At 40.0% G+C, this 25,761-nt stretch overlaps 1 protein-coding gene across 1 annotated transcript; it reads right to left on the reverse strand.

Annotated features, from left to right (window-relative positions):
- Positions 1–3,152: 3,152 nt before the first annotated feature.
- LAPTM4A (lysosomal protein transmembrane 4 alpha) lies at positions 3,153–14,640 on the reverse strand. Its single transcript, XM_032214082.1, has 7 exons — positions 14,403–14,640; positions 8,427–8,547; positions 7,774–7,850; positions 7,558–7,680; positions 6,554–6,649; positions 5,925–6,023; positions 3,153–3,908 (listed from the first exon to the last, which is right to left on the reverse strand). Exons 1-7 carry the CDS (start codon positions 14,499–14,501, stop codon positions 3,834–3,836), a joined length of 690 nt encoding a protein of 229 aa, XP_032069973.1. The 5' UTR covers positions 14,502–14,640; the 3' UTR covers positions 3,153–3,833.
- Positions 14,641–25,761: the final 11,121 nt, after the last annotated feature.

Consider the following 25,761-nt stretch of genomic DNA (forward strand, 5'->3'; position numbering starts at 1 on the left):
ATTCAGACGCCTGGCAACTGACTCGTGTTTATGACTTTATGCAATGTCTTTTGTGATTTATGCAATTTATGCATAAATGTATGATTTGTGCAATGTCTCAGGGTCACATGATGCCCTTTTACGACCTTCTGACAAGCAAAGTCAATGGAGAAACCTGATTCACTTAACAACCGCATTACTAATTTAACAACTGCAGTGATTCACTTAACCACTGTGGCAGGAAAGGTCATAAAAGGGAGCAAAATTCACTTAACAAATTTCCCACTTAACCACGTACATTTTGGGCTCAATTATGGTCGTAAATCAAGGACTATCCGTATGCTTAACCCTGAGTTTATAAAATATATTATAACATGCAAAAATCTGTTTGCTCTCTCTCTCTCCCTCCCTCCCTATCTCTCTCTCTCAGACACACACACGTTTCTCTTCAGTTCAGTTCCTGGTAACTTCCTGAACATATCCTTGGCAGCAATTCAGGAGCTGTATGCCATTCATTATCTTTGGTGATATCTTTGGGCTTCTTAGCCTAGTCCACAGCTTTAAAATTCCCTGGAGATACTCCCACCTACATAGCTTCCAAGTCTAAACAAACTCAACCTGATACTGTACTATTACCTATCAGCGATGGTTAACCTTTTTTGGCTCGCATGCCATAAGGGGGGGGGGGGGAGCGCGTGGGGGGGGGTCGTGCACAGGCTCCAGAGACTTTATAGGAGCCTGGGGAGGGCAAAAACAGCCTTCCCCCACCCCCACCCCCCTGGAGGCCTTCTGGAGGCTTCAGGGACCTTCAGGAGGCTTCCCTGAAGCCTCCAGAGGACTAAAAACGACTCTACAAGCAAACCGGAAGTCCGTTCCTGAACTTCTGGTTTGCCCATAGGGCCAGTGTTTTTTTGTGCCCCGGAGGCTTCAGGGAAGCTCCTGAAGCCTCTGGAGGGCCCCGGGAGGGGGGGGGAGGCTCTTTTCGCCCTCCCCTGGCTCCTGTAAAGCCTCTGGAGCCTGGGGAGGGCAAAAAATGGCTTTAAAAAAGGCTGAACTCAGCTGGCCAGCGCACGAATGAGCGCGCTGGCCAGCTAACAGGGCAATGCCTTACGTGCCCTGACAAATGGCTCCATGTGCCACCTGTGGCACGCGTGCCATAGGTTCACCATCCTGGACCTATCAACTAAAGCACAGAAAGAAAAAAATTAAACAATACAACGTATCTATTTAAATATATAGACATATGTGATAAACATTTTACAAACTTAGTATATTTAGTATTTATATTCAAAATTAAATTTGTATAATCTCTTACAAAAAATATCATAAGGAAACCACAATTGACATGAACTACTTTTCATTACAGATTTCCCCCCCAAATCTTTTCTTTTAATTTTATAGCCAAACAGTCCCATATTTTAAAATATTAGTGGAAGACGAACTTTGGTGTGTCAAAGTGAACTCGGCAGCTAACAATAAAAAATGGAATTATCATATACTGCATTATGGTACATCAATGTAAAGATATTAGTCAAAAATATTCAACAAATTACAATTAAGAAACATTTATTAGTTGAAAAACATGCTATCGGACTTTTTTTGCCAATGTAAATTAAGATGGCTCTTTTCCTACAATATCAAAAATACAGGAATATGTACAGTAATCTTAGGGTTTTCCGTTTGATAAGTGTGATTGTTATTCATTAGAGGGTTTTCAATAAAGTTTAAAAAGATAGACAATCTTTGGAAACATTGCATTTGATGTATAGAGACATTTTTGTGAAAGTAGTTTTTCCCCCCCAAAAAACTCTGAAATCATGTGTACCAAAAATTCATCTTACCAAACTCTTATTTGTCAATGAATTCAAATTTCCATTTTTATAGGGATTGAGGAAACTCCATTTTGATGGCCATTACTTCATCTTAGCAGTACAGATGTTTTGCCAAGTATGTCAGTATGGGCCAATGCATATGTATCCTTGGACTTTAGAGCTATAGAAAATAACGGAAGTAGAAGTTCATGGTTTCCTGGGCTTATAGATCCATCACTGAGAATCAGTGACATGTTTTTTTCTATAAACATGCCTGATCTTTCCTTTACCCTCTTGTCAAAAAGATTTTAAAATACCTAATATTACACAATGGTGCTTATTATTAGCCTTTGCTCCCACCTCTTAGTTTCCCTACAAGAACTCTGTAGAGTAAGTAAATGGCCTTAAATCACCCAGCTGGCTTCAATTGATTAAAAAGATAATTGTCATATAACTTTCAAATTTATACCTGTACGTATCCATACATACACACAAAATCAACAACTTTTTGCATTAAAAGTCAAAGCACTCCTACTATATTCTTAAAATCCAATGTTCTAATTCTTAATAACATTTTTTAGACATTTATTACGATTTATAGGCCGCCCTTCTCCCTGAGGGGACTCAGGGCGGCTTACAATCACGGGAAGGGGGTGCAATAATACAAGACAAACAGTGAGTAAACAAGATAGATAATAAAACACCAACTTGCATTCAACAGTCAACACTCGGGCGGGTAATTTAAAAACTTATCCCCAGGCCTGCTGGGAGAGCCAGGTCTTAAGGGCCGTGCGGAAGGTCTGGATGGTGGTGAGGGTACAATCCAACCAAATTCATCATTTCAAATATGTAAGCTTGAAGTGAGAACCATATCTAGTTTATCCTTCTGGGTAATAATGACATCTGATTAAAGTATATTTATCATACCACCATAGGTTGTAATGGATCTTGGAGGTCTTTTAAACTACCCATAGCAGGAATCCTCAAACCATCTGGACGTATAACTGTCCAGTCTTTTCTTGAAAACCTTGATACAACATTAATAATGTAAGAGCAATTCATTGTTTAATATTTTCTTAGAATAATTGTTTCTTAGCAACACTGCTTCGGCATTTGATAGATTTTTGGCCTGTTTTAATTTGTTGCTTTCTTATCTATCCTTAAAGTGCCACCATTACCGTTAATGTTACTGCTGTTTAATTAAACTGAAATTGGGGGAAGAAGAAAAAAGAAAACTCACTTCACTAAGTTTTATCATTGTATTTCCAGTCTTGACTGAACTGTCGGCTGAACTATTTCAACAAAAATGTAAAAGTAATTAACCTAAATGACTATAGTCAATACCATAAACAGTCCCCCAAATTATTTTCTTAAAGATTTATTAAAGCATCATTTATAAACAAAGATGAAAATACATACAGATTTGAAGCAAGCAAGACAAAAGTAGTGTCCTTTTCTGGCATTCATACCATATGACAAAAAGTGTCAAACTATTAATTCCAACTTCAGGCTTTAAAAAATATTGTTTCAAGGCATAGGGATAACACAGTAAAAACTAATGTAACACAAAAAGTTTCAGGTAAATACATATATATGCAACAGTGCACCACATTGGAACTAATTTTCCCACACTAAAAAAAAACAGAAAAAAAATATTGCCATTGATGATTGTTCTTCAGAACTAATCTATACTTGCAAGATGCTTGATTTCCTAAATGTAAAGTATCAAGAACTTGCTTAACTTAATAAATGTATTTCTTGAAACAAAATGAAATTACAAATCCATAGAATTGGAGTTGTATGCAGAAGCTGAAATACAAAATAAAGCCCCACAGCAAGAATTACATAAGAGGTTTAAGGAGATCAATAAAATTAAAGCTAGCAAGAAGGGGAAAAAATCACTCCCTTATGAGTTGTGTTTAGTAAGGTTATATCAAATGCCTCTTAACTTTGTATGGTTGCTCCTAAAACCCTGAATATTTAAGCAATCTTACAATATAAAAAATGAAGCTATACAATTATTTTGCTAGAAACATGGCTGCTTCAGGCAGGAACATAAGGAGGTGGCGGTTCCTTTTCTGGCATTTTCACTGACATTTCATAAGATGGCAAAACATACTGTAGGAGAAAAAAAACAGATTATTAGTTATTTTATTAAGTGACTGACCATACTAAGACACAATATACATTAACTAAAATATTTGTAATAGTAATAAACCATTTTCATAAACTCTCATCAAAAGTTTTAGTAACAGTTTTCTTCAGTGACAAATTGCCTCCAGAAATTAAATTAAAATTAATATTAAACTGATTGAATTGCTTTGTTATTCCAAATCAGTGGTTTTATGTATATACAGTATGCGTTAGAATCCAAGTGGTTTCTGTTGTCAACAATTGTCTTATTTGAGTAGTGGTAAGCACAGATTACATTTGAAATAGCTCTCAAACTGTACAGAATGCAAAGAACTTCATATCATTGGTGAATTTCAAAGAAATGCATTGCTCTGCAGTATATGTGTATTTCAACTGCACTTCTAAACATTTTTTGAAAGAGATGCCTTGATGTCTATCTCTTGTAGCAAATGTAGCTTCCTTGCCAGTTAACAAGCTCAAACATTCAGAGCACACACTCCCACTATGCTGATTACAGGCTTAGACAGAACACATACGCCCTTGACTGAGATATGCCTTTGCATCACATGCAGAGTTAATTACTCCAGCCCTTCCTCTGCTGAAGATATAAAAAACCATGGTCATTTTAAAAAGAGGAAAAATTGGAGAACGTGGGGGGGAAAGACAGAATAAGGGACAGGTGCTTCCATTGCCCTAAGAGCTTCTGAGGAAAGCAATTCAGGAGCTCCCAAGAAGCAGGAGCAACCGAGTAATCTTGAAGCAGAAAACTGTTTTTTCTTTAGTTTCATTAAAAATAGATAAAGGTTTACCCAGAAATTTGGGTTAAGTTTTCCAATTCATTTTATGAGTTACCCAAGCCTTAATATTAGTTTCTCTGGGGAAAAAACCCCTTGGAACTGCAATTGCAGCTTTGTATCCATCTGAAAATAATCACATTTTCTTGTAAACTTTAATATGAATTTGAAGTATCTATAAATATCTTTTCACCACACTTTGAGATAAAGCAGACTTCTGACACATTGTGATCTACCTAGATTGCTGCTTTTCTTTTTATATGGTTCTCTCACGAAGCTGTTTTGCAGCATTTAACTATTCTAGAATTTATCCTCTTTATCTTTTTTTCTACTTTTAAATGGTCTTTATATTTCATCTTTATTTCAAACTAAAGTTGTTGTTTATCTGCAGCAAGATTAGTCTATCTCCTTAGGATGTGACTCTTCTGGTCACACAGAAGCTAAGCTAAACTATGTCACACGATTGACATTATTACACTTTTTGAACTTTTATTCTTTTTATTATTAGAACATATGAGTATCCTCTCTCACAGACCTATTGTTATTAGCAGTGAGGATGTTAAATGAAGATAGATCGATACTGGCAGTGTGAACCACTATGCTGCTCCCCCAAAGAAGATCAAGATGTGAAAATCCACAACATTTCTGGGAGAGGTAGTTTGAGACGTTTTAACTTGCCATCTTATAGGCTGAACTATTCTACTAAATTTGAATTAATAATCCTGCTCTAGTTACTTGTATTAAATAAAGCTCTAAATAAAGGGCAGATGCTAAATTACTGGGCCTGATTAGGACTTGGATGGAAGACAACTAAGAAATACTTGGGAAACAGGCTAAACTAGAAAGTCAAAAAACCCAACAACTGTAAACCACCTTTATATATATCCAATAAAATGTGTCAAAGTCACCCAATATTGAATTCAACTGAGGAAGTTATGTGAAAATATCCAACGGGTAGCTTTAATCAATAAATTTGCATTTATCCCTTAAAGGATAAATGCATAAAATAGATAAATGCATTTATTTATTCATTCAATCTGTATGATTCCCCATCTCTCATCCATGCAACTCTTTGAGTATTAGAAATGAATATATATTGAAGTGTATATTAGAAATGAAGCTGGTTCAGATGAAACACATATCCATAACCACAGCCTTAGTGCTTCAAATGAGAAATTAGCTTAGTTTAATTTCACAAATCACTTACCTGTGGGGGTGCTTCAAATGCTGGATAAACAGCTATTTCAGGCACATTTCTATTGCAAATGTATTTATAACAGTTCCAGACACAATTAATTAGATAGGCCTGCAAGAGGAAAAAAGAACACTATCTGAGCATACCATAACAGCAGAATTATGATTTACAGCATCTTCAAAAGCACAAAATATATAACTATTTGACAACATATTAAGTACACTTTTCTATTCAAATCAGTTGCATTGCTCTCTAATAAATTAAGCCAGCTACAGCTATAACTGCAGCACCCCTCTGAATTGGTTATAGTTCAAGATCTTCCAATACATCAGAATATATGTTCTGATGTATAAACCTTCTGTTTATCTGAAAAGAATGCCACCATTGGCAAAATGTGTATGCAAAAGAAAAAACAGTTTTTATAAAGAAAATAAATATGTGGTAAGATGGAACAGAAACATTTAACCAATCATAACTAAACTGTCAGTACAGTTAAAGAACTACAGAGAAGAGTCACTCAAACAAATAACAGGAATAACAGCTAAGAAGCTCAAATCATATGCTTTAATTTTAATTACTAAGACATGAATGAGAAATTCATATCCTTTAAAAGGTACATTTTAAAGTATCTAAAAACTGACCTTTAGAATAATGATCCAAACAAAGAACAATAGGACAATGAACAGAAGACAGCTTGAATCAAGAGCAAAGAGGTCATCTTTGTACGGAAATTCTGGCTAGAAAAAGAAACAGTAATACAGTTATTACAAACAGATTCCTCTATCAGGTTCTTTGGTATCCAGAAAAACTATTCCAGACCTGTGAAAATTAGTCCAAAACAAGACACTGATTGTTTAGTTTAAAAAAGAAACATTTTTTTTTTTCGTGAAGCAAAGCAAATGGCGTCAGTGGAACATTTTTGCACACTATCCTTACAGCTTGCAACTGTTACAAGAATTCCTTATCTTTAAACCACAGAAGATAGATTTAACCGAGGTCACAAAGCTCGATATGGCACAATCTCCTTTAGAAAGAGGAAGGGAAGAACAGGGATTTCGGTAGCATTGAAGCAGAGGCCATGAACTATATATGAGGATCCAAAAAGGTTTGTGTCAGTTAAAGAAACTGATATTCATTTCAGATTTCAAGACACAATCTATATAGGGTTTTTTTTAAAATGTGGGCATTTTGTTAAGAGTTTCAATTATGCAGCAGACGTGCATTCTTTGACAGCAAAGAAAGATCCTCCATTTTAAAGACCTCATATTTCCCAGAAATCTCAGGCATACTGGTAGAACGTTCCACAGGTGCGTATCTACTACCACAATTGGCATTTCTATCCCGAATAGATGTCACCCACGCAGAGAAAATGCCCACAATATCACCCACATTGCTCTGGAAGTCTCTACTTTCTAAATGAGCGCAGACTGGGTCTGCCAGCCTGGAGTTACGACAACTAATTCTCCTTGCCAGTTTCAAAGAGAAGAAATTCTAAAAATGTAAGATGTACTGGGATTAAGAAACAAGAATGCCATATATGCTTTATCTCATCCGGTTTATGTGATCTTGCTAAGTTTATGAACTGTGCATGACTCACCACATTGCCTCCCATCACTCGATTAAGATTATTCTCATGGACACTTACTAGTTGATCCAGGTACTCTTTTATTCTTGGCAAATAAGTGAGGGAACTTATAGCCATGAGACAGCCGAGAACAAAGTCAAAGAGTTGATAACAAAAGAATGGAATCAGCCAACTGACACGATACTAAAAATGCAAAACAAGAATAAGGTGTTACTCTTGAAGAGAAAAAGAAGACCACTAATGATGAGAAATTAGAATCATTCAAGTAAAACTTACAGTAATTGCTCCATACACCAACATAGCACTGATTGTAAACATGAGGAGCCAGATGGCAAAGAGAACACAGGCATTTTCTGGTGGGAGAAAAACATTAAGCATTCCTTTAACAACAACAACAAAAAAAAAATGAAAACAAACCACCTGCATTACATGCTAGCAGAATGTATCTTACTGACACATCTAATTCAGCAATTAAATGAACTAGAATTAGAACTAGAGACTGTAAGAATTTGGTGCACTGATTAGTATTGGGATATAGTTAAAAAGATTGAATTTTGCTGTAATGACCTACACTTCAGGAACCTGTCATAACTATAATTCATTCAGTGCCATAACTTCAAAAAGTCATTGAACAAACGGTCATTAAGTGAGGACCACCTGTATAGCAGGAGTTGGCATTATACACATTATTTCATATATTGTTTTCATTTTTATCAGGCATTGGAAATGGCAAACGCTTTCTACTACTAAGCAAAGGTTCAATGTCAAATTCAAATTATGGTTTTCCCACTAAGCCAAACCACAAACCAAGATGTTTCATTCTTATCTATGTACTTCAGAAATGTAAAAATTGCTGGAATATTTTAAGAACTTTTTATAATATACATTCTGGAATGTTTAAGTGTTATTCTTTTAAAACATATACCTACCAGCAACCCTCTCAGAGGAATAATAGTTTCCAATAACCTCATACTGGATATCTACAGATGACACAGTATTGGGATGAGTCACTTCAACTGTCAGTAAAATACCCATCAACAAATTCACCACCTGCAAAATATATACATATATATCTATAAATCCTTTATATTTATAAATAAAACAAACAATTGCTAGTTTAAGGCAGTTCAATGTTTAAGTTAAAATAGTTCAGAATTCCAGCCTACATATATCGCATAATTCAAACTTTAATATTCTGTTGATTGCAAGAGTAGCTGTAAATGTGCATTGTTAAATGCTTTCACATTACCCTTAATTCCAAAGCAAAAACATTAATAGGACATTATTGCAGGCATATTTCCCAGCCTTTTCAAAGATAAAGCAATAAACATGCCTAAAAATATTAGTGGATTTGCTTATTCAAACTGGCGGAGGAAGGAAGAAAAGGCTAAGGCAATATCAACTCAGAGGCTGTCTGGTGCAGCAGATAAGGATAGAAACTAGGAGACAGAGAGTTCTAGTTCTGCCTTAGGCACAAAGCCAGCTAGGTGACCTTAGGCCAATCACTGCCAGGCCTAGGAAGCAGGCAACAGTAAACCACTTCTGAAAATCCTTACCAAGAAAACTAGGGACTTGTCCAGCAGTTGTCCAAAGTCAACAATGACTCAAAAGGCCCCCAAAGGTAACATCAGGATTGAAAACTTCCAACATATTAATATGTATTAACTGTATAATATGGGAAAGGACAATGAGTCTCTATTCCAGATCATGTGTTCTTCCTGTTTTCACCTGTTCCTCCTCATTAAAAAGTCAACAAAGAAAATCTACCTCTTTTTTTATTACTATTTGAATCAAGGGATGGAAGGGATTGCGAGTTACAGTCCCCTCATAATACAGCAGTCAAAACTCCAGTATCGACTCCAATATCAACAACAATGAAAACCATTAGGTCTAATTATCTTTTATTGGGGATCACCTAGAAGAGGGGAATTACTTTGATTTTAAGTCACTATGCCATCCTATGTATAACACATACATATTTAAAATAACATCATACTGCATGACATATTTTTAAAAAAATATCTGGAATGTTATTAATGTTTTGTGCCTAAATTTCACAGTGGCCTTGGCAAAGATTAGATTAGAACTGCTGCAAATCAATAGCACAATTATGTACAATTCTGAGAAAAGAAATTCATGGAAATTGCAGAGGTATTCCTCAATAATCATAAATATACTTTAAAAATAAAAACCTAAAATTTCATTCCATAAATACAAGGCTAAAAAAAATTAAGAAAACCAATTGCGAATCTGTGGCTACAATCCCCTTAACTTTTATCTGTGCCTTGGTCCTGCAGCCCTTGCCTCATGAAGGGCTCAAAGCAGCCATCAGCCATCAAGATGCAACCCAACATAGCTATAAATTTGCATTTATAAATGTTTAAGATAAAGAAAATTAATAGTAATACACTAACCAAAAAGAGATTTGTAGGTGACTTTTTCAATAGGAATTATTTTAATTGCATTATGAAACCAAATATGATAAAAGTAATATTTACACCAACAGATTTTTAAAAAGAGCAAACTTTTTCTCCAGTTTTTTTCAATAGATGAAAAAATAGTGACACATCCAACTGATTTAAAATTTGGAAAAGTTTGCCATTGTTAATTTCTTTCCCTTCCTGTAAATTTTAATTGTTTTAAAATTAAAGGTAAGCTTTCAAAAATCAATATGGGTAATTTTTAAAAACATATTCCATAGAAAACTAAAAGGGAAATGGAACAACAGTTTAGGCCACGTCCTCAGAATACAATATATTCCAGAAAACCAACTGTGATGATAAAGCCAAATTTTTCAGAACATGTAATTGCAGTGATTACATAAAGATGTGACACATGGTTTTATAATAGTCTACAGGATTCTTTTACAGCATTTAATAAAGATTTAGTTAGCTTAATTTAGCTTAAAGAGTTTATTTTAATCTGTAACACAAATAAAACAAAAATGCCTCATGAAAAGTCTTATGTGATAGGTATTACAAGCAACCAATGAGCTCTTCTCCATATTTTATCCATCAGAGAAATATCTCTAATTTGATATTACAACTTTCCAGATCAAAACAGAAGATTATAGGTTTTTTTTTCATTTTTCAGCTGCCCCTATGACTACTTAAGGACTATTTTGTCCTGAGGGGGAAGGTTAATAGCTTTGAAATGCTCTTCCTCTTTCTTCCTTGTTTATTATATAACTATCACTGAAGTTTATTACATTAAGATTGTAAGCAAAGGTCTTCAGGAAATGTTAAAAAATTGTTAAAGAGATACAATCCCAATTATTATCAAGTATTAAAAAATTAGTTTAAACTACTGTAATTAAATCCAGTTACAAAAGACCTGCAATAATCTTTATAGCCAACACCATTACATAACAGAAGCATTGAATCTCCACATGGGAAAAAAACATCTAAATAAAAATTTTGTATTACAAAACTTCTACTTAGTGTAACCTTATTTGCAGTAATTCAAACTATAGTAAATACAAAAGCAGATTAGGCTTTTCTGAAACAAAGTTTAGAGAAAAGCTTTAAAATTTAATTACATTACATTTTTTGATATGTTGAACATGTTGCTCATAGATAGATATGATAGATAGATAGATAGATAGATAGATAGATAGATAGATAGATAGATAGATAGGGAGGGACAGAGCAGTATTTTAGAACTGCCTTTCTATGTACTGTATACAAGTTTTCCTATAAACAGGAACAATATTGTTCAGCAATGAATTTCTAGTCAGTATGCTATCTAAAGTTCGTATTCATAGCAATTAAATGTTCCTTTAGTTAATTTAGTAAGCTACAATCAGTAGTAATCAGTATTTTATTCTTTCCCAAACAGAATACAAAGCTACACAGACCACAGATTCAAATTTGGATAATGTAATTTTTCACCCAATGTAAAATTGACCACCAAACTGAAGTCAACTTTTGTTCTCATTCTTTTTGTAACTGCCCTACTTCCTTGATCAGTTTAATGACCAAAAGTATTACAGGTAACTAATTTATTTTAGATCAGATGTCTTCAATATACTGGGCTTAGTAATATCCATCTGACAGTATAAGACTACTAATTTTAAAAGAATATAGTTCTTTACACATCTATTTAAACTATAGAGCTGAAACCAGCTTTTTTAAAAACTTTCCTTCTAGTTCTAATAATTATTTCAAGGATTCTTCAGATTCGGTTATCAATAGGGATGAAATGGAACAGCTGATGAAGGATAGATCTCTGAAGCAGCACCAATTTCCAGGGTCTCTTGGTCTCTATTGCACTAAATTCCAAAGAGCAGCAAGGATCTCAAAGGAAATAGTCAATAGATTAAACATTTAGGGATTCATAGATTGTTAGGTGTTGTAGTACAATTTTATCTTTCATACATACTAACTAAAGAAACAAAAAAGGAATTTGGTAATCTACTGCATGGGAACTGTTCCACTATCTAAATAGCTCCTTCCAGTCAGTATGAAAATCCAATCTCTTGCTTAAAGGAAAGGGAACACAAAGTATTAAGCTGAATTCTGGCCAACACTAACTTGCATATCAACAATACAAAGCTTCTAAATTGTTCTTATGAAGGAGAAGTAGTTAACTGACTCAGCTTCCTTTCATTAAACCTCTTCCCAAAACTGTAAATCTGTTGTCAATCGACAGAAGTATACTGGTAAATCCATTCTTGTGTGTTCACAGAAGTATAAATCATGATATAATTTATAAACTGTATAATTACATCAAAACTCATAAAATTACAATTCATTCTCATGCCATTTATGCTTTTTAAAAAGCAAGCTTAAAACCTATTTTCCTTAGTTAAACTAGAATAAAATCAATGCAAAATCTTGACTCATGGTGACATCATGAATAATATCCATGATTTTTTTTCAACTAACCTCTAGATCTTCTGCCTAGTTGTTTTTTTAACAATTTCCCAATCTAGCCTACCATCTTGTATTTTATCAATAATTTGTCATCCAAATATTAAGCAAGTCTGAACCTGGTTAAATTCTGAGCCCAAATATGATCAGCCAAGTGCTCCCACCTAGTTTCATAAATCAAAATTAGACCTGCTACTTCAATCCTGAAGTACATTAAGTTAGGGAATATGTTACCAATTTGTTTTCCTTTATTTCAGGCCCATTTAAAAACACATTTTGAAATGTTTTATTCTTTATTTACTTGCCTCACTATAAGCTCTTAATTTTTGTTTACAAAAAGCATCCAAGCATATACCTGAAATATGAACCTAATTGTTAACTGCACAGATAGGTAACAATACAAAGTCAATATCTATGGAGATTCAGGTCATGGTTGTCTCATAGGTACTTTTTAAAAAAGGCAACTCAACTATTTTTTCCTTGAAGAAAAACTTCATTTCTCACCCAAGAAGCTTTTTCAGAACTGAAGAAGCTTCTTGGGTGAGAAGCGAAAGGACTTCAAGGAAAAACAAAGCCCTGTTCCTTTTTGAAAAAGCATCCTTGGGACTACAAAGACAATACAGAAGCAGGCAGGAGGTCGCCAATAGTAATCACGTGACTGCAAGATATCCTGACCACATGTTGCCTAACAACATCTACTGGGACTGCCAAAACTATTGCCATAATAATTCAGTGCAGTCCCTGACATTCTGCCTTACAATGGTATTTAATGGAAGAATTCCTGGTCTCAATTACCACTGGTAAGCAAGGACTGCCCCTATGGATTCGGTTCATACATATTTTCATTAAAGAAAAGCTGACCTCCCACTCATTAACAGAATAAGCTCCTCCATGCAAGTAACTAGCAACAGAATCTACTGACAAGCCCTCCCTTTTAAAAAAATACGTATATTCCTATGGAGGTAGGTAATTTCTGTAGTAAGAAGTGACAAGGAGCCCTAAGTGAAATGGTAAAAAGGAGGCAAACTAATGTTTGTAAGCATATGCTTAAAAACCACCTGGGATATTAAAGATTCAGAGATAGCCGTGCCACTAAATATGAATTGTTGGGAAGCAGCAGAGAAGGAGGAGGAGGGCTGTTCACTTCTTGCTTACAGGTTTTCTGGAAGTATTTAGTTAACCTGTCTGGGAAAACCAAATATTGAACTGGGTGAAGTTTTCATCACAGCTCTTTATATCATTCAGCACTTGAAAAGTAACCACATTGAATTCTATGGTATAGTGCAATATCAGGTTTTCAATTTCAATTATATAGAAAGTAATAGATGTATGTTTGTGTTTTTAGAGTTAAAACGCACCCTGAAGAGGGCATTTAATTTCGTTGTACCGTGTGCAATGACAATAAAGTAAACTAAAATTAAGCAAGCAGCTATAAGGTAGGGGCAAGAGATACTCTAAAATTGGTGATCATAGAGGAGTCATCATTGGTGGCATAGAGGAGTTCGTTTCTCTCTCTCACACACACACACACACACAATTCTTGCTGCATCTCTCTGCAAGCCCCACACACTGTTCACCTTTCCTCTCTTCTCTGAGAGGAAGTTCATACAAGAGCAGAGTTGAAACTTTACTGCCACTGTCCAATTAGTCTGCAATCCCATGCCCTTCTCTCTGAAGTATTGCAGCATCTGAATGCAATACTGTAAAGATGGTTGTTACTGGAAATTTGACAATAATTTTTCAGCAAGTTCTTACAAATGGAGGCAAGTCGGTTTTCTCTCCATTTGTAAGAACTTGATAGAAACTCTGGAATTTCTCTCTGAAAGTCCTGGAGCACGGGGGGGGGGGGAGAGAGAGAGAGAGAGAGAGAGACCCAAAGAGGAAGCGCATGCGCCCTAGGAAACACAGCTCAGCGACTCGCCCCTCAATCCACGCTTCTCCCCGCTTTAGCCCCATTTTCGCCCGCGCATGCGCCAAAAGCACAAGCGGTTTTTATTCTCCCCCCCCCTCCCTCTCCTGTTATATCACTCTTACCATATACCAGGTCCCCAAAATGATAGTCCCGGTGCGGACATGACAACAACCACAGCAGCGAGTACTGTAAAAACGATCTCGGCTCCGCTTGAACGTCATTGTTCTATTGGCGGCGGCGGCGAGGAGTTCTCTTCCTCTTCACACGGAACGCCGACTGAGACGATTCCCCCCGCCCCCCTCTGCAGTTAGCGCGAGGGCCGCGGCGGCGCCTACGTCTCACAGAAATTCTAACCAATCAACCGACGCGGAAGGAAGCACGGAGGAGGCGGGGGAAGTTCCCTCTCAACTTGCAGGGTGGGACAAACGGTGATGGTCACCGTAGCCGGCCAATGGAAAAAAAGCACTCATCTGTTTTCGTCCCCGCTGTGCTCCACCCCTCTCGAAAGGGGGCGCTGATCTGGGACGTGGATGTAGGGTGTACTGCGTTATCTCTACTGCGTGATGAGCATCTTCGTAATTTCTCTGAAAATAAAAGCCGTTCCTTTGGCTTGCGCAGGGGGGGGGGGGGGGCTGCAGTTTTTGTCTGCCTGTTTTAGGACCACCAGATTTCAGCCCGCAATCTGGGAGTTGCTACCATGTGAATATATGCAAGCCTTTATCTGGTGACGCTGCAAAGACCGCTACCGGAAATTATGCAATTTGATGGATTTTGATGAATTTAATCATATCAAGGCTTCCCAAAACTGGGCAAATTACCCCAAATTGGGTAATAAAGGTGACACACATATAATCCCAATCACAACTGGGAAGTCTAAATTGAAACTGAAAGCAGTTTTGGGTAATAAAGGGAAAAGTGTAGAAAGCACTGGTTTAACTTGTGGTTTTCATTTCCCGCTGGTGGTTTTATCTTACTAAGAAAATGTATGATTTAAACTTCTCTTTTCCGCATATATTCCAAATGACAGAATTGCCTTAACTTGCTACTCCTGCAAAAACTAAAACGTTATTGGAAGTGGGGTGTTATACTTTAAAGTGCAGATCATTTTTGAAGGGGAATAGTAATAAGGATACAAACTTGTTGCTTAGTAGAAATATTTGTTTTCTGTAACACGCATATATTATGCCTGGTGTTTGTAACGTATATGCTTACATGCTGTTAAGTGCCTTTTGTTCCCTGCAACTGAACCCCTGTGGCACTGTTATTAGGGTCTGTAGAATATTTGGCAAGTGTCAAAACCTGAGATGCTTGCCATTTGAACTCTTCTCAATCTGCAATCTATGGGCATAGAATTTATCCCGGAATGAAGCTGTAAAGAGCTGTAAAACTGACACCTTTGATATGCCTCCCCCTTCTGCCTGAGAACTTATCTCACCTTTGATCTGTGCCCTTCCCCACAGGGGGCCAAATGGCCAATCCTGGGAACAGAGGAAAGAGATAATGCTGATAAGGCTAGTGAGTATTGTAAAGGCAGGATGTTATTCTATGATGTCTCTAACTATAAAAAGGAGCTACACCTTCTCTGGAGGGTAGTTCTTCCCTGCATATCCTTGGAATATGTTAGGAACAACTGACCATCATGTCTTTAAGCTTTGATCAAAGATTAAATGCTGGTTGTTATTCAAGCCTCCATTTAAATCTCGTTTGGTTCATTGTCACTTGGATGTGTTCTCAAACTTCTATGGGTCTCAACGTATTCTCAAACCGTACAATTTTATAACACTGACCTGTTTTAATTGGGAGCTCCTTATCAGAAGACTAATGTCCTAGCAAATATTTCCAGCTGTTTTTAACTATAGCAGGTTTATTTGTCAGCTGTGACCAGGGGGGCATTTGCCCAGGTTCGTCTGGTGCACCAGTTGCGTCCCTACCTGAACCGGGAGGCTCTCACAACAGTCACTCGTGCCCTTGTGACCTCTAGGCTGGAGTACTGCAATGTGCTCTACATGGGGCTGCCCTTGAAGAGTATTCGGCGACTTCAGCTGGTCCAGAATGCGGCCGCGCGAGCGATTGTGGGTGCACCTCGTTTCACCCATGTAACACCTATCCTCCACGAGCTGCACTGGCTACCTGTTGATCTCCGGGTACGCTTCAAGGTGCTAGTTGTCACCTACAAAGCCCTTCATGGTATTGGATCTGGGTACTTGAGAGACCGCCTACTGCCAATTACCTCCACTCGACCAATTAGATCCCACAGATTAGGCCTCCTCCGAGTCCCATCAGCCAGTCAATGTCGACTGGCAACCACGCGGAGGAGAGCCTTCTCTGTGGCAGCTCCGACCCTGTGGAACGAACTCCCCGTGGAGATTCGTACCCTCACCACCCTCCAGACCTTCCGCATAGCCCTTAAAACCTGGCTGTCCCGACAGGCCTGGGGCTAAAGACCTTTACCCTACCCGAATAGTATGAAGGTTGTGCTTTTAACGATGTATTGTCCTATATGTAACTTGGTTTGTCCTCCCCTCCCCTTGAACTGTGAGCCGCCCTGAGTCCCCCCAGGGAAAAGGGCGGCATACAAATATTAATAAATACCAAATTTTCTTTCAGCTCCTGCGCTTTTCCAACTGCAAAGAGAAAGTTGTGTGTTGGTGTGGATCTACAGCGTCCTCTAGGGACAATAGGCTGAGTACCAAAACCAATGAGTAACAATAGCAATAGCAATAGCAATAGTTAGACTTATATACCGCTTCATAGGGCTTTCAGCCCTCTCTAAGCGGTTTACAGAGTCAGCATATTGCCCCAACAACAATCCGGGGCCTCATTTTACCCACCTCCGAAGGATGGAAGGCTGAGTCAACCTTGAGCCTGGTGAGATTTGAACAGCCGAACTGCTGAACTGCAGTCAGCTGAAGTAGCCTGCAGTGCTGCATTTAACCACTGCGCCACCTCGGCTCTGTCAGAACAATTCCCCCCCCCCCGCCAGCCACAAGGATTATGTAGTGGGTGACAAGGCAGAAGCTGCAGAAAATTCTTAGCTTGTGCATTGAGTGCCAAATAAACTATGAGTATCGGGACAAAAGTTTCGCCTCAAAATGCATTGAGTACCAAATTCGATGAGTTTAAAAGCAGTTGAGTACCAATGTATAGGTATCGGACATCATCTGCTTTCACCCAACCCTATCCAATTAGAGAGGTCAGCTTCCTAAATCTTTAGTCAAATCATTGATTTTTTTTAAAAAAATACTCTGACAAGGAAAAACAGCTAGGAAAGGGCAGCCGCAGGCCCACTTGGCATTAAACCAGGAAAGCAAGGGGAATCTGTCCTACCATTTTTATTCTGCTTTATTATGTTTTTTGGGTTGGGCTGAGAGAAATCGGTCCAAAGTCACTCAGCCGGCTTTCATGCCTCAAGTGGGATTAGAACTCATCTCCTGGTTTCAAGCTTGGTGCCAAACTTGCTTTCTTTTTTTCCTGCAATTAATATGACTGCGTTCATTCTGAAAACCAAGGATTTGTTCAAGTGGATAACATTTGTTTAATTTTGAATTATGAGTTTAATTGTTCCCTTTCTTTCCCTGTTCTTTGTTGTTTTCTTTTCCCAAAGTAATTCTATAGCATTTTTATATTGTTCTCAAAGGGAAAAAGAAGTCATTAAAATCTTTCTGTGCAAGTTTGCATGGTCGCCCATATACCCTTTATGCTCTCAAGTTTATGGTTTTGTGAAAACTTTGGAGATATGTTTCAGTAAGCTATTAAATTGCTCATCTACGCACTCTGGAGAAGCACCAGGGAGCTTCATCTGCTTGAAATCTTGGTGGAACCACTTGTGGGGGCTCAGATATTGTCCCAGCAGGCATGTGCAGAAGTAGACTCCTCCGAACATTTTACCAATGAAGGGAAGTGGGAGAGGAATGGAGAGAAAATAAGCACAAGATGGAACTACAAGAACTAGATCGGGGGTGTCAAACTCAAGGCCTGCGGACCAGATCCAGCCCGCACGGTGCTTAGATGTAGTCTGCGGGGCCACCCTGGAAACAGTGAAACAACCCATGGTTTTGCCAGCGAAAGCTCGGGGTCAGAGATGGTATTCAGCCTGTTCTGACAGGTTCTGGAAAATCGGTAGCAGAAATTTTGAGTAGTGCGGAGAACCGGCAAATAGGCTGGCCCCGCCCCTGCTGCCTCCCAGCTGATCTTCTTTTGTTGCCCTGAACAGGAGAGCAGAGCTGGAAAGCAGGTTAGTGGAGTGGGGAGGGAATGGAGATTTTGCAGTATCCTTCCCCTGCCATGCCAACAAAGCCACGCCCACAAAGCCACACCACGCCCGCAAAGCTACGCCTACAGAACCAGTAGTAAAATGTTTTTAGTCCTGCCACTGCTCGGGGAGCTTCGTTTTTGCTGGCAGAGGGGTGCAGGAAGCCGTCACGGCCAAAAACAGAACCGCCGGTGATGAGCTGATCACGCCTCCCAGAACCACCACCTCTAGGTCAAATACAACCCTGATGTGGCCCTCAATGAAATCAAGTTTGACACCCCTGAACTAGATCTTGGTTGAACCATTGACTGATCACAGTTCAGTGAGAGATACATAGCCAAACTAAATTAATGAAAACATGTTTCTCTGCCACCTGGAATTAAAAGGAAGGAAGAGAAAATACGATGCTTGACTGTAAGCAAGCCAATAAAATAAGCTGTGCTGCTACATCACTCTTCTTGCTTGCAGCCAGTGAATATGAACAGCTAGTGCTAACTCTGGATTCTGTCTTCTAATTTGCAGAACTCAGATAGGTGTATTCCCAATAATTGGTTAGTTTAGCTTTGTACGGTAACAGCAATGCCATGATTCAGGAGGCTGCTATGAAGCGTTTCCGTAGTGAATTTCATGCACAATAAAATATACGTCCTAACGTAGGGTAAGTATAACTCATGTACAATGTATTTATGGTTGAATTAAAAATCAGTTTCTGTACTCCTACTTCTTACTGTATGGTGCAGTGGCTCAGCAGTTAAGATGTAAAGTTTGAAGGCATGCAAATGTAAGTAGATAAACAGGTACCGCTTTGGTGGGAAAGGTTATTGCAGAAAGGTTCTATATTTTCATGCTGGCCCCATGATGATGGAAATGTCTCTCAGACAACATCGGCTCCCTCAGCTGAAAATCAGAGATGAATACCGACACCTTGAGTTGTAGATTGTAGATTGTAGATAAATTTATTTATAGGCCGCCCTTTTCCCTGAGGGGACTCAGGGCGGCTTACAATGTATAGGGAAGGGAGTACACACAATGACATATAAAAACAGTACGTAATTAAAAATAGAAGCAACATTCATTCATCATTCGGGAGGGGACGGATTATAATCTTTAACCCCAGGCCTGACGGGATAGCCAGATCTTGAGGGCTGTGCGGAAGGTCTGGAGGGTGGTGAGGGTACGAATCTCCATGGGGAGATTGTTCCAAAGGGTCGGAGCTACTACTGAAAAGGCTCTCCTCCGCGTAGTCGCCAGCCAACACTGACTGGCGGATGGAACTCGGAGGAGGCCTAATCTGTGTGATCTAATAGGTCGCAAGGAGGTAATTGGCAGGAGGCGGTCTCTCAAGTACCCAGATCCCCTACCATGGAGGGCTTTATGGGTGGTAAGTAGCACCTTGAAGCGCACCCGGAGATCAACAGGTAGCCAGCGCAGCTCGCGGAGGATAGGTGTTATGTGGGCGAACCGAGGTGCACCCACAATCACTCGCGCGGCCGCATTCTGTACTAGCTGAAGTCGCCGGATGCTCTTCAAGGGCAGCCCCATGTAGAGCACGTTGCAGTATTCCAGCCTAGAGGTCACAAGGGCACGAGTGACTGTTGTGAGAGCCTCCCGGTTCAGGTAGGGTCGCAACTGGCGCACCAGGCGAACCTGGGCAAATGCCCCCCTGGTCACAGCCGACAGATGATGATCAAAGGTCAGCTGTGGGTCCAGGAGGACTCCCAAGTTGCGAACCCTGTCTGAGGGGTATAATATTTGGCCCCCCAGCCTGAGTGATGGAACACTAGCCAAATTATTGGGAGGGAAACACAACAGCCACTCGGTCTTTTCCGGGTTGAGTACAAGCTTGTTAGCCCTCATCCAGTCCCTAACGGCTTCAAGACCCCGGTTCATCACGTCCACCGCTTCATTGAGTTGGCACGGGGCGGACAGATACAACTGGGTATCGTCCGCATATTGGTGGTATCTTATCCCGTGCCTCCGAATGATCTCGCCCAGCGGTTTCATGTAGATGTTAAATAGTAGGGGGGACAAGACCGACCCCTGCGGCACCCCATATGTTAGGGGCCTAGGCGTCGATCTCTGCCCCCCAATCAACACCGACTGCGACCTGTCCGAGAGGTAGGAGGAGAACCACTGCAAAACAGTGCCTCCCACCCCCACCTCCCGCAGTCATCGCAGAAGGATACCATGGTCGATGGTATCGAAAGCCGCCGAGAGGTCAAGGAGAACCAAGATGGAGGCATGGCCTCCATCCCTGGCTCTCCAGAGATCATCGGTCAATGCGACCAAAGCGGTTTCTGTGCTGTAACCAGGCCTGAAGCCGGACTGGAATGGGTCAATGCTGGGGGGGGGGGACTTTAATCCTGTGTATATTTCTTACACTATTGTCTTCAAATTTATTTATAAATTGGCAATTAGGGTTATTTTCATGACATCTGGAATAGAAATCTGCAGTAATATCCAATGTTAATGAAACACACACACACTTGGACTGGTTTAGCTCAAAGTTTGCAGCCCTTATTTATTTGTCATTAAACTAAAGGGATTTGGGGTTCAGCAATTTTTAATAAAAACAGATTGTTTTTCACTTTAGCATTTTCGCAAGAGTGATTTTGTTCATTTCAAAAGTTATCCCGATTTTACAAGAGAGAACCCATGGGAGTTTCATAGGCAGTGTCTTGAAATTCAAGACCAGCTTTTTAAAACCTTGGCCTGAATCAGAAGTTTGGAATGTTCTGTGGAATGATACACAATTTGCAAAGTTCAGAAAACTTTCAGCCGCTGTGTTTATTATAGAAACAAGCATGCAAAAGGAGACAGTGCATTGATTCCAACTGTACAACAACACAAATGCCATAAGATACCAGCAGCATTTGAGCACAGTTGCAGATGGCCTTAATCTTGAGTAAACTTACACTAGAGTTAACCATCTGCTTCGGCTGTCCCTCTCCTGATCAGGATGCTGCTCACCAGCCAGAAAACTGTCGACCCTGTCACTCAAACTTCAGAATTTCTTTCCTCTGCTTTACTGTGCTGTTAGATGACCCTAAGAACAGCTGGTGGCTGATCCAATGGATTGTGGAAAGGGGAGTCTTTAGGCTTCCTATTCGTTTCCTCATTGGATCACTTTCAAGAACTACATTACCCACACTCCAGGGGTGGGTTTCTCGCCCCGTTCCAACCAGTTCGGTTGGAACGGGGCCGGCGGCGTCCTCGTGCACGCGCGCAGTGCACGCATGCGTACTAGCGTCGGTGCGATGCTCCAGCTGCTCCTGGAGGATCGCGCAGGCTCTGTATGCGTCCTGCGCATGCGTGAAAGCGCAGAACTCGTCAAAACCGGGTAAGAAACGCGGGCGGGCAGGTGGACCCTTCGGCGTTCCCGGAAGTTACTTACTTCCGGGTTCGCCGACCAACCGGTTCGCGGGGACCGCCGCGAACCGCCTGAAACCCACCCCTGCCACACTCCTATTTTTCCTTTAAAGGGAAAGCAGCGGGACCATATGTCCAGGCAGATATTTCTCCTATGTTGGCGGAATGGATCCCATCAATCTCTACCTCTACTCTTGACAGGTTAGAAACTGAAAATTATTTTCCTGCTCTGAATGAATATGTATTATATGTCATAGAGCAACATCTCAGTAGCACACTTTTTCCTAGTGAGGCAAAAAAAACCATTGTCTTTTCTCTGGCACTAGATAGGGTTAGGTGAGTAGTAACTTCCTCTAGAAAGGTGGAGTTTATTTATTTATTTAATTTTGGTGCTGATATGGCAACTCGGGCCATCCACATCGTTGTGTGTTGATGAATCTACAAGATTAAAAACAGGCTAGTGAAAGAGAACCAGAACAGAAAAGCTTTGGTCCCCCCGTCTCTCAACATTTAGGGAGCAGGCAATGACAAGCCACTTCTAAAACTCTTCCCAAGAAAAATGGAGGGCTTTGTCCCAGCAGTTGCCAGGAGTCAAGACTGGCTCAAAAGTGTGTACACATCCACACACAGAAAGAAGAAAAGGAAAGAGGCAAGGGCAAGACTCCAATATTCCATCTTCAATTATCTTGGTTGCTTCAGCCTTGCCTCTCCTTAACCAAGGCTCCTTCCCCCAATGCTCCTGAAAGCACAGTTTTTGCCTTAACAGTAGAAACAGTAGAGATAATACCAAGGGCAAGAACAAGGATCGGCCTAAGCTTCCCCAAACAAATGCCTTGGGTTTTCCACTTTGTAATCTCAACAGCTACAAAAAAACCTTGGCTGTTGTTCAGGGTTTCTCTCGTAGACAATCAAGGATCTTGCAAATGATGTGGTTCTTTCGCCTCAGTGTTGTGTTTTAAACTTTTAGATTTTCCACCACTAAAGCACCCAATAATTTTGCCATCCAAGCTAAGAATTGGAACAACTGGTTTAAAAGAAGGGACTAGTATGAATCTGCAGGCTCTCCTTCTCCTGTAACAAATACCCTATGCCTGGGATGGTGAACCTACGGCACGCGTACAACAGGTGGCATGCGGAGCCATTTCTCGGGGCACACTGAGTTCAGCCTTTTTAAAAGTCATTTTTTGCCCTCCCCAGGCTCCAGAGGCTTTATAGGAGCATGGGATGGGTGAAAAGCGCCTCCTTTGTCCCCCCCCACCAGAGGCCCTCCAGAGGCTTCAGGAGCTTCCCTGAAGCCTTCGAAGCGCAAAAAAACGCCCCTACGGGCAAACAGGAAGCTTTGATTATTTTTGAGGACAATTGTATGGCCATTATCAGTAAAACATTACTGCAACTCAGCCTGCCTACACCACTACAAGACCGACACGATCAGGGGTGGGTTTCAGGCAGTTCACGGCGGTCCCCGCGAACCGGTTGGTCGGCGAACCCGGAAATAAGTAACTTCCGGGAACGCCGAAGAGTCCACCCGCCCGCCCGCGTTTCTTACCCGGTTTTGACGAGTTCTGCGCTTCCACGCATGCACAGGACGCATACAGCGCCTGTGCGATCCTCCAGGAGCAGCTGGAGCATCACACAGACGCTAGTACGCATGCGTGCACTGCACTCGTGCATGAGGACGCCGCCGGCCCCGTTCTAACCGAACCGGTTGGAATGGGGCGAGAAACCCACCCCTGGACACAATGTACTTCTTACAGATTATATACAAGAAAAGAACTACAACGTAGAACAGCTTAGTGCCTATATCACAAACAAGCCACTTCTAAATCAAGATCAGAAAAAAGCATACCAAATGATCATGGACCCACTAGCAAAACAGGAAGGTGGTATCACTAGCCTTGAGGCTCCTGAGGGCATAGGGAAAACATTTGTAACTAATTTAATTGTCGCTGAAATCAGGTCTTTTCCTGTCTAATACAGGATTAGGATAAATAAATACCCGGGCAACGCCGAGTTATCAGCTAGTAATTGATAAAAACAACAATACTTTATAAATAACAATACTTTATAAAGTTGGCTTGTTTTCACTTATTACAGTTAAAATTACTCCGCTAAACTGTTTAAAACAGTGTAGTCAACCTGGTCCCTGGGCGTTCCAGCTTTCATGGTGGGCGGTAGGGGTTTTGTCCTATACTGAAGCACTTTTGTTTTTAAAAAAAATTTAATTGACTTTTTTTAAAAAATTCATAGCATTATTTAAAAATTTTCTTTAGGTTTTCATAAAATCACCATTACTGTGGAACCGGTGGGCGGTTAGAAAATTTTACTACTAACAGAGATACAAAAGTGGGCAGTAAGTATAAAAAGGTTGACTAACCCTGGTTTAAAAAGAAAATAGATTCTCCCACCCCCCCCCCCAATCTTCTCAAATCTACTCTAAGAATCTAGGAAGATTTTTAGATCCATTCTTGTAAAATTAAGTTGCACCATAATATACATACTAAATGTAGCCACTAAGTATTATCTGATTTATTCCTTCTTTTCTCAGTTGTACCCAGTGGTGAAATTCAATTTTTTTGAATTTGGGTTCTGTGAGCATGGCTTGGTGGGCGTGGCAGGGGAAGGATACTGCAAAATCTCCATTCCCACCCTACTCTAGGGCCAACCAGAGGTGGTATTTGCTGGTTCTCCAAACTACTCAAAATTTCCACTACTGGTTCTACCGAACTAGTCAGAATCTGCTGAATACCACTTCTAATACATACCATGCTCAATGAACATCCTGGCCTCAATGCCCAAGAGAAAAGCCAGGTTCCTCCATTTCTGGACAGTTAGCTGAATCAGCTAATCAGTTAGCTGTCCATCTGAATCTTAGGAAGGAGGCTGCTCTATAAGGCAGCCACCATAACAGAGAAGGAATATTTTTTGAGATGGCACTGTTAACAGAAAGAGCCCAGGGCAAGTCAACCCTGCCAGATTTGGCAGGATAGATCAAAAACAACCAGAGACAGACAAGCAGTGGTGGGTTTCAAAAATTGTTTGAACCTACTCTGGGGGTGTGGCCTCCTTTGTGGGAGTGGTTTGCCGCCCATGTGACCGGATATGAAGATACCGACGACACTTGTCAGAACCACCTTAAATTACCTCACACTCAGCACTGGCATGCATAAGAATATGATGTAAACTTGTTTTTTAAAAGGCATCTTTGGTTTGTGTTAAAACAACTTCAACATATGCAATGTTCTGATTGCACCACAAATGCAGTAGTCATCCTTACCTTTCACAGAGGCACTGAGTTTTATAAATAGGAGCATGATAGTGTAGAATAATCATATCCAAAGACCAGTGGTGGGTTTCAAAAAGGTTTGGAACCTCTTCTGTAGGTGTGGCCTGCTTTCCGGTTCCACTGGTGGAACCTCTTCTAACCGGTTCGGTAGATTTGACGAACCGGTTCTACCGAATAGGTGCGAACTGGTAGGAACCCACCTCTGCAGACAAGTCACAAGTAATCTTGCCTAGTGACCAACAACTACCAATTGAGTTGCACATGGAAACCTATTGGAAGCCAGTGCAGCTTGAAGAGCATTGGTATTAAATGGGCCTCTGTACCCATGTACATTTTTTTACCAATTACAGCCTTTAGATCAGTGTGCCCAACCTTTTTTTTTGGCCAGAACTTGCTGAATTTCACCCCTGGTTATACCCCTAATTTAGCTAGCAAAGTCTACTCTCAAAAAATTCTTCCAATTTGAGGAAGATACTTTTGGGAGATCCTTCAGTGCCACTCTGTCTAGGTAACTGTAGTAATTAGAGATTATATGAAAAGGGACCCAAAGATGGCCTTTCCGAACTAACCTTGTGCA

Source organism: Thamnophis elegans, chromosome 3, assembly GCF_009769535.1.
Source record: "Thamnophis elegans isolate rThaEle1 chromosome 3, rThaEle1.pri, whole genome shotgun sequence".
Classification (NCBI taxonomy): domain Eukaryota; kingdom Metazoa; phylum Chordata; class Lepidosauria; order Squamata; family Colubridae; genus Thamnophis; species Thamnophis elegans.